We start from the raw sequence: 14,033 nt of genomic DNA, 5'->3' as shown, positions 1-14,033 counted from the left end.
CCCTCGCAAAATCGAGAAAGCGCACGTGTTTAAAATGTGAAACATTGCAAGTTTGGTGACTGACTCACAGAATCTTACAGTACAGAAGGAGGCCATTTGGCCCATCGTGCCTGTGCCAGCTCTTTGAAAGAGGTATCCAATTAGCTGTTACCCCATCGCCCTGCAAATTTTCTCCCCTTCAAGTATTTATCCAATTCCCTTTTGAAAGTTGCTATTTAATCTGCTTCCACCACTGTTTCAGGCAGCGCATTCTGGACTCCGCTGCGTTTTTAAAAAAAAAGTCTCCTCGTCTTGCCTCTGGCTCTTTTGCCAATTACCTTAAATCTGTGTCCTCTGGGTACTGATCCTCCTGGCCGTGGAAACAGTTTCTCCTTATTTACTCTATCAAAACCCTACATGATTTTGAACACCTCTATTAAATCTCCCCTTAGCTTTCTCTACTTCACGGAGAACAATCCCAGCTTCTCCAGTCTCTCCACGGTGAGATAAATGCAACTTGTGTCTTGCGGGGTGGTTTTATAATGAGGTTTTGCTTTGACTATAACTTCTTGCAGCTCAGACCTTGCTTAAAATCTCCCTTGTTTAAAATGGAAATACAAGAGAAAAACAAAAATCGAGCTGAAGTTTAGCACTTGAGAAGCTATTTTGTGGACTCATGGACCTAAGCGTTCGATGGCATCCCACCTGCTTTTCAGGCACAAAACGGGCGCCCAGGTGTCCAATTTGGCAGGCAGGGCACGCGCTCATTACCCACCGGTAGTGCGTTGGCCACCATATCGGTGAAGGCAGAAAAAGAGGCGTCCACTGCCCTTAGCTTATGCAAACAGGGTGTCTAACACCTGTTTCACGCTCCCTTTCGCAAAATTGGGCTGCCCCGGGCCGGCTGTGTTCAGAAAAACTTATCTGAATGAGGAGTCACCAGGAGCAGGAGTGCCCGTCCCAGCTTCACCGCAGTGCCGAAGACCGTTGCCAGCCCACGCTCGGCTCCCTTCCGATTTTGCTTTTCCTCCTCCCCCGCCCCAAGTACCTACCTGAGGGTTGTGCCAGAGACAGTGGTCCGAAATTGAAACCCTCTTTGCTGGCAAGTTACCTGGGGACACCCAGCGGGTGCCTGCATCATTGTTGGTATCATGTAAATGAGGCCTGAGGTCCAATATCAGGTGTGCCTTAGGCCTATCTGTTCCAGTGCAGGAATCGTTCCCTGTGCCCAGTTCTCGCCGGCCTGTTTCTAGGCCATGAAGAGAAATTACCCCAACAAGTCTTATTTTATCAGTTGCTTGAATATTTGATGGTTTTGATTTCATCATTTACTACCTAATATTTTTTCCACAAGAGAATTCTGATTTGGGCTGTGCTGATTCTGCCACCAGTTTGTAACTGTAGAATTCAAGTGCATTATTGTGGCCTTACTAAGGAAGGACTGCGCAGTGTGTGGTGGTACTGAGTCGCACGGACAAGCAAGATCCCAAGTTTAATCCCTGATCTCAAATGGGGCAACAATGTGGGGCTAAAACCGGCCTTCATTTCCCTGGGGAGAGGGAAGGGAAAAGCAGATCGAGGGGACACTCCCAATTCCAACTGCTCTTCACTGGCCTCTATTTGGAGAGTGCATGAGGGGGGAGTTTTGACTTTGTGTGACAGTGTAAAGCGGGTGACAGCGAATTGGCAGCTCATATTACATCTCTCCCGATTTTAATTTTCATCGAAGTCGATGGGGAGAGGTGTAAAACGGGCTGCCGATTTGCTATCACCCGTTGGACACTATCACGCAGTCAAAATTACCCCCCTTGCACGTGGATGGCAAGTGAGGACAAAATTGACTTGACTGTGATGCGGTACATAATTGAACAACCAACACTCTGTCCAAGTTCACTTACGAAGAATCACCACATGGGCAAGTTATCAACCCAGCAAGAATCAGTGCGCACTGGGCGTAACAAAACTATAAAGACTGGATTTACTATTTGTTACACTTAGTTTAAAGGCAATCGTCTCTTTCCACTCATCCCCCACCGACCCCACCATTTTGTTGAAGCCTATTTCCTTTCAAATGCTCTGTTAGCTCGCACTGTTGCTGGAGTTTGTCTGGCCCTTGCTGTTGCTATGGCTACCCCTTAGTGTTTGTACACATGGGTGATCTGGTGCCTGCAGCCCTTTATAGGGCTGCAACAGCTTGTTTGCTTCACATTTAGGAAAAAGACCATCGCAGTTTCTTTATGCTCGAATCAAACTCGCTCTCCAGGATCTGGTCCTACTTATTTTTAGATTTTATTACTTTTTCTCCCCCTTAAAAAAAAAAGGTTTTTATTTTTGGTGTTGAATGTGAAACTGCTGAGTGCCCAGTAACTCTAGAGTTGTCATCTTTTGCTGGGTCCTTAGGGTGTGGGAAATGGGTCGGAATCGTGGCTTGAGTTCTGAGATTCACTGTCGTGATGATGGGAATTCATTTTAAAATATGATCAATTTGTAATTTCATTAAAAATACCAGTGGAAAAAATTGACTCTTTATTTAAAAATTCTTATTTTTTGTGAACAGCTTACATTGTAGAAATTGTAACACTGAAACGGGTCATTCGGCCCAACCAGTCTGTGTTGGTGTTTATCCTCTTCGTGAGAACGAGTCCTAATCCCATGTGCCTGCCCTGTTCCAATATCAATTGAACCACCTTTCCTTCGACCATCGATCAAAACCACCCTTAAATGTTGACGTCGTCTCTCTGCTACAATCAGTAAGGTCCAGTCATAGGAACAGGAACAGGAATAAAAGAAAGAAAGACTTGCATTTAAATAGCACCTTTCATGACATCAGAATGCCCAAAGCGCTTTACAGCCAGTGAAGTACTTTTGTCGTGTAGTCACTGTTGTAACGTCGGAAACGTGGCAGCCAATTTGCGCACAGCAAGATCCCACAAAACAGCAATGTGATAATGACCACACAGTCTGTTTTATTGATTTTGATTGAGGGATGAATATTGGCCAGGGGGAACTCGCCTGCTCTTCTTCGAAGTAGTGCCATGGGATCTTTTACGTCCATCTGAGAGAACAGATGGGGTCTCGGTCTAATGTCTCATCCAAAAGACAGCACCTCTGACAGTGCAGCACTCCCTCAGCCTAGATTTTGGTGCTCAAGTCCCTGGAGTGGAACTTGAACCCACGACCTTCTGACTCGAAGGCAAGAATAGGCCGTTCAGCCCCTCGGGCATGTTCTGCCATTCGATTATATCATGTCTGATCTGGGGGGGGGGGGGGGGAGAGAAAGAGTGTTTCAGATTTCCACTACCCTTTGTGTGAAGAAGTGATTGCTGACATCACCCCTGAACAGCCGAGCTCCAGCACGGTTCCAGCACGGAAGGAGGCCATTTCGCCCATCGAGTTGGTGCTGGCTCTCTCCAGCTGGTCCCATGCCCCTGCCCTTTCCCCATTGCCCTGCAAATTTTTTCCCTTCAAGTACTTATCCAGTTCCCTTTTGATGGCCGTGATTGAATCTGCCTCCACCACCCCCTCAGGCAGTGCATTCCAGATCCTAACCACTCGCTGTGTAAAAAAGTTTTTCCTCATGTCACCTTTGGTTCTTTTGCCAATCTCTTCAAATCTATGTCCTCTGGTTCTTGATCCTTCCGCCAATGGGAACACTTTCTCTCTATCTACTCTGTCCAGACCTCTCATGATATTGAATATCTCTATCAAATCTCCTCTCAACCTTCTCTGCTCTAAGGAGAACAACCCCCGCTTCTCCAGTCTATCCATGTAACTGTAGTCCCTCATCCTTGGAATCATTCTAGTAAATCTCTTTTGTTCCGTCTCTAAGGCCCTCACATCCTTCCTAAAGAATTGTACCCAGAACTGGACACACTGCTCCAGTTGTGGCCGAACCAGTGTTTTATAAAGGTTCATCATAACCTTGCTTTTGTACTCTATGCCTCTATTTTTGAAGCCCAGGATCCCGTATGCTTTTAACCACATTCTCAACCTGCCTGCCACCTTCAACGATTTGTGTACATATACCCCCAGATCTCTCTGTTCCTACACCCCCTTTAGAATTGTACCATTTAGTTTATATTGCCTCTCCTTATTCTTCCTACCAAAATGTAACACTTCACACTTTTTCTGTGTTAAATTTTATCTGCCACGTGTCTGCCCATTCGACCATCCTGTCTATATCCTCTTGAAGTCTATCACTATCCTCCTCACTGTTGACTACACTTCCAAGTTTTGTGTCCTCTGCAAATTTGGAAATTGTGCCCTGTACACCCAAGTCCAAGTCATTAATATATATCAAGAAAAGCAGTGGTCCTTGTACCGACCACTGGGGACTACCAATGTATACCTTCCTCCAGTCTGAAAAACAACTGTTCACCACTACTCTCTGTTTCCTGTCACTTAGCCAATTTCATATCCATGCTGCCACTTCCCCTTTTATTCCATGGGACTTTGATGACAAGCCTATTATGTGGCACTTTATCAAATGCCTTTTGGAAATCCATATACACAACATCAACTGCATTGCTCTCATCCAACCCTCTGTTACTCATCAAAAAACTCAATCAAGTTAGTTAAACACAATTTGCCTTTAACAAATCCATGCTGGCTTTCCTTAATTAATCCCCATTTGTCCAAGTGACTGTTAATTTTGTCTCGGGACAAGGTTATGCGCCCTTGTTCAGAACTCCCCCATCAGAGGAAACAGTTTCTCTCCACCTACTCCAGGGTTTTTACTGGAGATTGTATTCTGCAATTCTTCCCTTTTTCCTGTGAAACCCACAAATCGATGAGCTTGCTCTGAAGAAGGAGGTGGTGAGTGGATGGAAACAGTGGGACACAGGCGTATGTGTTTTCTCTAAGTTGGAGTTTGACTATAATAGACGACAGCTTCCACTGTGCTCAGCAGGACCTCGAGAATTGGAACCTGCCTAATTACTTCCTGTTGCTATGGCATAGGAAGTGCTGTCATAAGCATAGTGTGGGAAGACATTTTTGTGAGTACATGTGATTTCTTTTTAGTTGAAGGTCACTTAAAAGTATGTTTATTTATTAAAAATATCCTCTGTTGTTTAAGAGCTTAACTTTGAACTGCTCTTCAAATCCCTGAACAGGACAAATGACAGCAGAAAATTCAATTATGTATTGGAGAATTGTTATTCTTCAAGAAGAATGTTGTGGAATGAGAGATCGAGCCCCTTATACAATGATGTCATTGACCAAGATATTCCACTGTCTGGTGTTAATCAGACAACAGTTATTCTCAACCAAGATCTAAATGGTAACCTATCAACTGGAGTCATTCCAACAAGGTCGCAGACGTTGGTTGATATGGATATGGTGGAGAGTGACAGGTACGTGGTTAGTAAGCCGGGGTCTTGCAGTGGCTCAAGCCAATCCAACAAATGTCATCTCGAAGGAAGTCCTCCTGCTGGCAATGGCAGTAATTTGACCCTTGACTATTCTGTCAAAAGAAGGATCGTCCAGGAGAAGAAACATTCTCCAGAACCATCAGTTGCTGCTTCCTCCCCAGTTCGTCCTGGAAGTCCGTTCGCCCAGAAACTGCAACTGTTACGGAGCAAATCCCCCACCAACAAATTGGAGAGGCTTAAAGAGCAGATAAGAAAACAGAGGCAGCTGCAGAAGGAACAGCGATTAGAATGGACCAGCTTGAATCTACCACAGGAACAACCTATCCCAGTTCTCTGGCAGAAGATTGGAGATTCTTTCAAGGATGGGCCAATGAAACACATGGTCAGGAAAGTCACATTTGCCCCACCAGCACCAGCTTATAAAGGCAAGTAACAATCTCATTGATTCTTTCAACAAAATTACACTTTAGATTATCTCCATGTGGACGCTGGTAAAAGCCTGAAGTGTGACCCTTGTGATCAGTACATGTTTACCGTCCCTTTCCCACTCACAGACGGGCTGTAAGGAAATGACCTCCCATCAAATTCAAACAAATTTGGAAAAATTAGCATTTCCGTCTTAGCTCAAAGATTTCATTTTGCCGTAATTAATTAATTTTTTTTGTTGATAAAATGGCCAAGTTGAGTTTTGTCTCTGTTCTGCCAAACTCTCCAAATTGAGGTGAGCCTGAGCTTCTACTAAACCCGATCAAAGTAGGCCGCTCCTTAGACCTGCGAAGGTGTAGTCAGTATTTCACGCCACCCTGAGCCCGCGTTCTCTGCTATCGCACAGCAGCAAAGTATGAATTGAAGAACTGAACTGAGGCATCATGCAAAATGGATGCTGGTGTGGCCACTTGATCAGAAGGTTTAAAATTCATCCGACCCCACCAGCCTCCAAAAAAAAAGTTTTGGTTAAAGTAAAAATCTAGTGGCAGTAATTGTTTCTTGTTGTACCCGTTTTCCCTGTGATATCTTTTACACCTGTACACCAATAATAAAAGCAAAACAATTTTTCTTTTTTTCCTGCTGCTTTGAAAGTCCCAAAATGCATCTCGCTGTCAGAGCATGCCCAAGGCATCCAATTCTCCTGCCCCTCTCTCTCTTTCTCTCTTCCGCCCTCTCTCCGCCCCCAACACAGAGGCTCAGAAATTTTGTTGACGCTGCGGTCATTTTACAGACGTAAAACTAGCGCCTAAGCGTCCAATATTGCGGGCGCTGCCACGTGTGGTGCCGCCCGCCATATTGGTAAAGGCTCCTGTAAAGGCGTCGAGGGCCCATGCTTGAAACGGGCATTAGGCCCTTTGCCTTTGCAAAGAAGGGGCCTAACGCCTGTTTGATAAAGTGCCTCGTGCCGAATGAGGATAAAAAGAATGATGATAAAAATATCAAGAAGCAGCAAGCAAACTACTGAAATTAAATCTTACCTTTAAGGACCGCTGGTTTAGCTGCTAAGAGCCTGTGAATACTGCCTGTGCACGATGCAGTCAGTCACTAATGAATTTTGAAATACATTTTGAGATTTAGGGGTCCATGTACACCGATCAGTAAAGTCTAGTAGTCTGGTACAATAAATAATCAAAAAGGCTAATGGAATGTTAGATTTTGTAACTAGAAGGCTAGAACATAAAGGGGAGGAAGTTTTGCTACAGCTATACAAAGCCCTGGTGAGACCACATCTGGGAGTACTGTGTGCAGTTCTGGGCACCGCACCTTAGAAATGATATATTGGCCTTGGAAGGAGTGCAGTGCAAATTCACCAGAATGTTATCAGGACTCCAAGGGTTAGATTATGAGGAGAGATTGCATAAACTAGGCTTGTATTCCCTGGAATATAGAATTGTAAACAATTTTACAACACCAAGTTATAGTCCAGCAATTTTATTTTAAATTCACAAGCTTTCGGAGGCTTCCCCCTTCGTCAGGTGAACGATGTGAAATGAGATCCTCGAAATGAAATCGCATTTATAATTCACAGAACAATGCTTGGTGAGTACAGACAGTTTTTTCAACTGCCCGTTGCCAAGGCAATCAGTGTGCAGACAGACAGGTGTTACCTGCCAGGTCTCACAGAATATACAAATCACCAAAAAAAAAAAAAACAAAAAAAAAGAGATAGAGAGGTAGAAACATAGAAAAGACAGCAACTGACCCGTTATATTAAAAACAGATAACATTTGTTCGCTGGTGGGGTAACGTGTAGCGTGACATGAACCCAAGATCCCGGTTGAGGCCGTCCTCATGGGTGCGGAATTAAATTCCGCACCCATGAGGACGGCCTCAACCGGGATCTTGGGTTCATGTCACGCTACACGTTACCCCACCAGCGAACAAATGTTATCTGTTTTTAATATAACGGGTCAGTTGCTGTCTTTTCTATGTTTCTACCTCTCTATCTCTTTTTTTTTGTTTGTTTTTTTTTTGGTGATTTGTATATTCTGTGAGACCTGGCAGGTAACACCTGTCTGTCTGCACACTGATTGCCTTGGCAACGGGCAGTTGAAAAAACTGTCTGTACTCACCAAGCATTGTTCTGTGAATTATAAATGCGATTTCATTTCGAGGATCTCATTTCACATCGTTCACCTGACGAAGGGGGAAGCCTCCGAAAGCTTGTGAATTTAAAATAAAATTGCTGGACTATAACTTGGTGTTGTAAAATTGTTTACAATTGTCAACCCCAGTCCATCACCGGCATCTCCACATCTGGAATATAGAAAGTTAGGGGATGATTTGATGGAGGTTTTTAGGATTTTAAAATGTATTGATAGGGCAGATAGAGAGAAACCTTTTCCACTGGTGGGGGAGTCTAGGACAAGGGGATATAACCTTAAAATCAGAGCCAGGCCATTCAGGGGCAAAGTTAGGAAACACTTCTTCACACACAGGATGGTAGAAGTGTGGAACACTCACCTACAAAAAGCAACAGATGCTCGTTCAATTAATAATTTTAAGTCTGAGATCGATGGATTTTTGATAGCCAGGGGTATTAAGGGATATGGAGCCAAGGCGGGTGGATGGAGTTTGGAAACAGATCAGCCATAATTCCATTAAATGGCAGAACAGGCTCGAGGGGCTGAATGGCCTACTCCTGCTCCTATGTAATAAACAAATGAGGCCTGTGGGCCAATTTGCCGTGGTCCTGCCTCATTAGGCGCATGACTGATCATTCTCCATTTCGGACCCGATTTATAATTCTAGGCTGGAATGTCCTCCGTAGAGACTGTTTTATTATTGGCAATTGCTCTTCACAGCCGACTATCCAAAGGCAGGATCTTGTTTCTGTTCAGTGCTGTTTTCGAAAGTGTGCTCCAGAAATATTTGTTTCAAAGCTGGAACATCTGTGAAGTGAATCAAGTGCTTCTTGGAAAACAGAAGGTTAGAAAATTTTATCAACACCAGTTGGATCCCTCTTGACACTGCTCGCAGATTTTGTTTTTTCAAGTGATTATGTAACTAGATAGTGTGCTCCTCACTCGGAGACCTGGGCTTTGAGAGCTGCTGCCTCTAATGTGAGCAGCAACAGTCACTGCTGGCCTGGGGATCACCAGCATTCAGATTAGTCAATGGCTACACTTGTCCCTCAGCCCGAGTCTGTCCACCAAACACGGGGACGTGTGGGGATTGTTGAATATTTGGAGCGGGGGGAGAGAGGTGGAGATTGTACCTACAGTGAAGGATATTAGAGACCCAGTGTGGACTTTCATGGGATGGGGAGTTGTTGAGGGCAGGTTCATTTTTGGGAGGTGGGGGCAGGTTTATGTATTTGCTGTGTGCTGTTATTTTTCAATAAAATCTGAGCAACTGCTATGGCAGGTGTATCTGGGAATGTTTTTTAAACTGTAATGTGATTTTTGTTTCTGATAAAATATGATTGGGGAAAATAATTGAAAATAGGAGCATGGGTCACATAACTTTATTGGTGAAGAATGAATGGAGAAAATAACCAATTAGAAAGCAGAATAACATTCCTCAAACATTCAAAAATCTTCATGTACATTGAAATACTTTTTCAAGTGCAGTTACTGTTTTATGTGGGCAAATGTATCTGCCAATTTGCACAGAGCAGGATTCCACAAGCATCAATCTCTCTCTCCAATCTCTCTCTCTCTTTCAAGTTTTTGGTTGTGTTGGTTAAGGGAGAAATATTGGCCAGCAAACCAGGAGAAATCACTGCTCTTGTTTCAGTAAAGCCGTGGGATCTTTCACATCCGCCTGAAACACAGGGGCGTACAGACGGGGTCATAGTTCAACATTTCATCTGGTTGACTGCACCGCCAACAGTGCAGCACTCCCTCTGATCAGCACCGGAGTGTCAGCCTAGGCAAGTGAGCTGAACTCCTGGAGCAGGACTTGAACCCGTAACCTTCCGACTCAGAAGTAAAAACACTTCCAATTGAGCCGCGCTGGCACAAGTCAAGTTAGTGAGGAAGAAGAAAATTTCGGAACAGCTTAACAATCGCGACGTGGGTGACACTTGATGTACACGACAGACACGAGAAATATTACTGTTAAGATACGAGGTTAAGAGGAGGGAGTTCCTTTCCTGCTCTGTACACTGCAATGTATCTGACTTGGCCATGCTTTTTTAAAAAGTTATTCATTCTTGTAATGTCTATGTCGCTGGCAAGGCTGGCATTTATTGCCCATCCCAAGTTGCCCATTGAAGGTGGTGACACAACTGAGTGGCTTACTGGACTACATCACTGGGCAGTTAAGAGTAAACTATGTTGGTTTGGGAGCAGGTAAGGACGGCAGGTTTCCTTCCCTAAAGGACATTAGTGAACCAGTTGGGTTTTCACAGCAATCTGGTCGTTTCATGGTCACTTTTACTGATCCCAGCTTTTTATTGCCAGATTTTTAAAAATTGAATTCAGTTGTTGGGATTTGAACTCTCATTCCCTGGATTATTAGTCCAGGTCTCTGAATTACTGGTCTAGCAACATAACCATTGCACTACTGTACCCATGTGAGCCTGACCCACTTAATATAGCAACCTTATCCTCGGTGTTAGTAGCCCATTGCAGATAGGTCACCTTTGATGTCTCTCTACCAACCCTTGACGTTCAGTTCACGGCTCTCCACACTGTTGTCTGTTTTCTCCTCCTGTTGTAATATCTCATTATTACATAGCGTCAGGCACAACTTTTCAACGGCAGTGTGCTTCAAACTGCAAAACTAAGTGACAGCTCGAGCCATTAACAGACATCTGTGTGAGGATGGAGTTAGGCTCGGGCCAGACATGCCACTCCATCTCCCCTGTCAGTGCTTTGCTTGCGAAAGAAAGCGTCAATAGAATGGCTCAAGATGTATGATAATGACACAAATGTCTCGCATCTCAGTGATGCAACTGCATTAAAGATGAAATAGTAACCCCTGGAGACCTATTAAATCAGTAATTATTACAGTGACAACTCAACACAGGCTAAACTGCCATTTTTTTGATTGTGTACCTGCACACTGGTATATCTCCTGTATATGTGTGGGGACGGGTATATCACATACAAGAGGTATACAATGTTGGTGCAAGAACTTTGCACTGGTTTCAGAAGAGCTACATTCATTTTATACCGCTGCTCTATTTATCTGAGCTATTAGTCTGGTTTAATGTCCTGGCCAACATTTATCCCTCAACCAAGGCCACTAAAAAATCTGGTCATTGCTGTTTGTGGGAGCTTGCTGTGCGCAAATTGGCTGCTGCATTTCCTACATTTCAAAAAGTGCTTTGGGACGTTCTGAAAGACACGCTATATAAATGCACGTTCTTTCTTTTAATACCTTCTGCAGCTTCTGCATTGGCATAGCTGCCTATCCAGTTCTGAAATGTTGCTTTCTCCCTCTCTCTCTCTCTCTCTCTCTCTACTTTCCCATCTTCCCCTTGCCTCCTGTACTCCCTCTTCCCTTAAATGCAGCTGAGTATCCAGAATAGTGGTATTTTTTGGTGCCTTGTTGTTGCACATTTCTCCCATCAAACAGGAGCCTTTAAAAATGACTTTTTCTTAAACTTATCTCGCTGGGAAGATCAGCAATACCTGCCATTGAAAGTGTTTCTCCTCCAGTGAGCTGATGCTGCATCTTCCCTATTCTAGAGGTTGGTGTCCAGTGTGCCCCGAGCTTTTCGGCCTGTAGGATTTCTTACTCTTTAGGGTACAAGAGGTAAGAATCAATCGAGACTGAAACACTTTCTAAATAATTTTATTGACATTAGGACATGACGCTTTTCCAGATAAAGATGCCATGCTATTCTGATGCAGAAGCTGGTATTAAGAAGAAAGAAAGAACGTGCATTTACATAGTGTCTTTCACCACCTCAGGGCATCCCAAAGTACTTTTTGAAATGTAGTCACTCTTGTAATGTAGGAAACACGGCAGCCAATTTGCGCACAGCAAGCTCCCACAAACAGCAATGACCAGACAATTTTGTTTCGGTGGTGTTGGTTGAAGGATAAATGTTGGCCAGAACATTAAATCAGATGAATAGCTCAGATGGGTAGAGCAGCGGTTATAAAATGAGTGTAGCTCTTCTGCAACCAGTGCACAGCTCTTGCCATGCATCTTCATTCCAGGGGAATGCAACTCGGAATGAACAATTTGTTCGTTCCGGGAGACTGAGGGGTTAAATTGTCTTTGTTATGCTCTGCTTATCTGTCCTGTCTTTCAAAAGTACAGCAGGTTTGTCATATTCTGACCTTGTAACCCACTGAGGCCCCAGACACCTACTTTTCCCTCCAAACATCATGCATGGGAAGCAATGACCATCATGCACTCTGATTTCGGTCAAGCTGGCAGTTCTGTGTTCTTTCCTTTGTTGCTCGTACTTTTAGCCAAATTCTGCTCTGTACAAAATAATCCAGGGTTTCAAGTCCATTCTTTTGGTCTTAAAAACTAAGTCCAAAATCCTTCAGGACTCTGCACAGGTGGATTGTGTCGGCCGCTGGTGTTACACCCGCCCGTTTCATCACATCATCTCGCTATGTTCTCCTTTGCCTGCCTCTTGACCTGTTTTCCGGGCAGTAACAGCCCCAACAATCCTTCCCTGTGACTTCCAAATAATGTGCTCGGTGTGTTATTTTCCTCATCCTAATCTGTCTCCTCGCTCCTCTTGTGCTAATTTAAGGACCTCCTCCTTCAACGTTTTTCTTGTCCAGCTAATTTTTGGCCCCCCTCCAGCGCCATTCACTGAATGCTTCTCGTCTCCCTTCAGCTTTCAAAGTCCAGTCTTCACGCCATAAAATGCTGTTGACCTCTGTGCTAATTGGTCTAGTGACTTAAAATCACAACATCATAGAAGCTTTTAGCTCAGAAGGCCGCCGTTCGGCCCATCGTGCCTGTGCCGGCTCTTTGAATGAGCTATCCAATTAGACTCCCATCCCCTGATCTTTCCCCATAGCCCTGCAATTTTCTCCCCTTCAAGTATTTATCCAACTCCCTTTTGAAAGTTATTATTGAATCTGCTTCCACCGCCCTTTCATGCAGCGCATTCCAGATCGTAACAACTCGCTGCATAAAAAACGTTCTCCTCATCTCACCTCTGGCTCTTTTGCCAATTATCTTATAGTTCTGTGTCCTTCTGGACATCGAGCCTTTTGCAGGTGGTAACAGTTTCTGATCTATCGGGTATATCTGAGCGATTACAATTTATTTCAGGTTTCAACGCCGTCGAGTTGAAGTCGGACAAGAAAGGCTCAGGAGTTGTGGCTGAGAAGGAGGAGCCCTTCACGGTGAACATTCGGACCAGCAGGCAAGAACTGGTGCGACACAGAGACTGGGGACTGCGGGATGCAGGTTGGAGACAAATGAAATCGTTTTCATCAATCACAATTGTATGCGGGTGCAAGAGGGATCTCTGCTCATCCTGGAACAGCGGGGTGGTGGGGACAGCGGGAAACAAGTTTGAGAGACCATACACACAGAGTAAAGGCCAATGCTGGTACACTTATCGAGCGTGTCTAAAGGTGTATCACGTGCATATCAGGTGTACGTCATACAGGAGACAGGCATGGATCATAAGGAACGGTTTATACCCATTTCGGATGCAAAGAAAATGAATATCGGCTCCTTTACCGTGCACCTTGTCCTGCTCGCAGTTTGCAGTGTTTCTGCTGTCGGAAGTATATTGGATACGTGTACAAGAGCCCACAAGTGACATGGGGATTAATTTTGACTTTGTAAAATGGGCGATATTGGATCAGCTGCCTGTTGTACATCTTAACATTTATTCCTCAACCAGCGCCTAAAACTGATGATTTGGTCATTTATTTCATTGCTGTTTGTGGGACCTTGCTGTGCGCAAATTGACTGCTGCATTTCCCTTCATTACAACAGCGACTACATTTCAAAATGTACTTAGTTTGTAAAGTGCTTTGGGGACATCCTGAGGTTGTTAAAGGTGCTGTATAAATGCAAGTCTTTCTCTTTCTCACTCTTTTTCCTTTTTCCTTTTTCTTTTCTTGCTTTCTTGAATAACGGGCGGCTGATCCGATATCACCCATTTTACGCTCTCGCCCAAAGACAAAATTACCCCCATGGAGTTTGCTAGCCCTGTAGCACCAGGTAAGAGTGAAGAGCCACTTGTTTCCAGCAAACGCTGTGCTTCCAAGTGATTAATCGACGTCAGGCTTTGCGTGGTAGAATGGTGACCAT

General features: G+C 44.3%; 1 protein-coding gene across 1 annotated transcript in view; it reads left to right on the top strand.

Annotated features, from left to right (window-relative positions):
- Window positions 1-14,033, top strand: part of LOC137300352 (centrosome-associated protein 350-like) — a 125,490-nt gene that overhangs the window by 23,099 nt on the left and 88,358 nt on the right. Inside the window, exons 6-7 of the mRNA XM_067969436.1 lie at window positions 5,094-5,776; window positions 13,038-13,175. Coding sequence (XP_067825537.1) covers window positions 5,094-5,776; window positions 13,038-13,175 — 821 coding nt within the window. The remainder of the gene's footprint in view (window positions 1-5,093; window positions 5,777-13,037; window positions 13,176-14,033) is intronic.

The sequence above is a fragment of the Heptranchias perlo genome, chromosome 31 (genome assembly GCF_035084215.1).
Source record: "Heptranchias perlo isolate sHepPer1 chromosome 31, sHepPer1.hap1, whole genome shotgun sequence".
NCBI classification, from domain to species: Eukaryota; Metazoa; Chordata; class Chondrichthyes; order Hexanchiformes; family Hexanchidae; genus Heptranchias; species Heptranchias perlo.
Note: the sequence above shows the minus strand (reverse complement) of the source record. Positions and strands in the feature narration are given on the sequence as shown.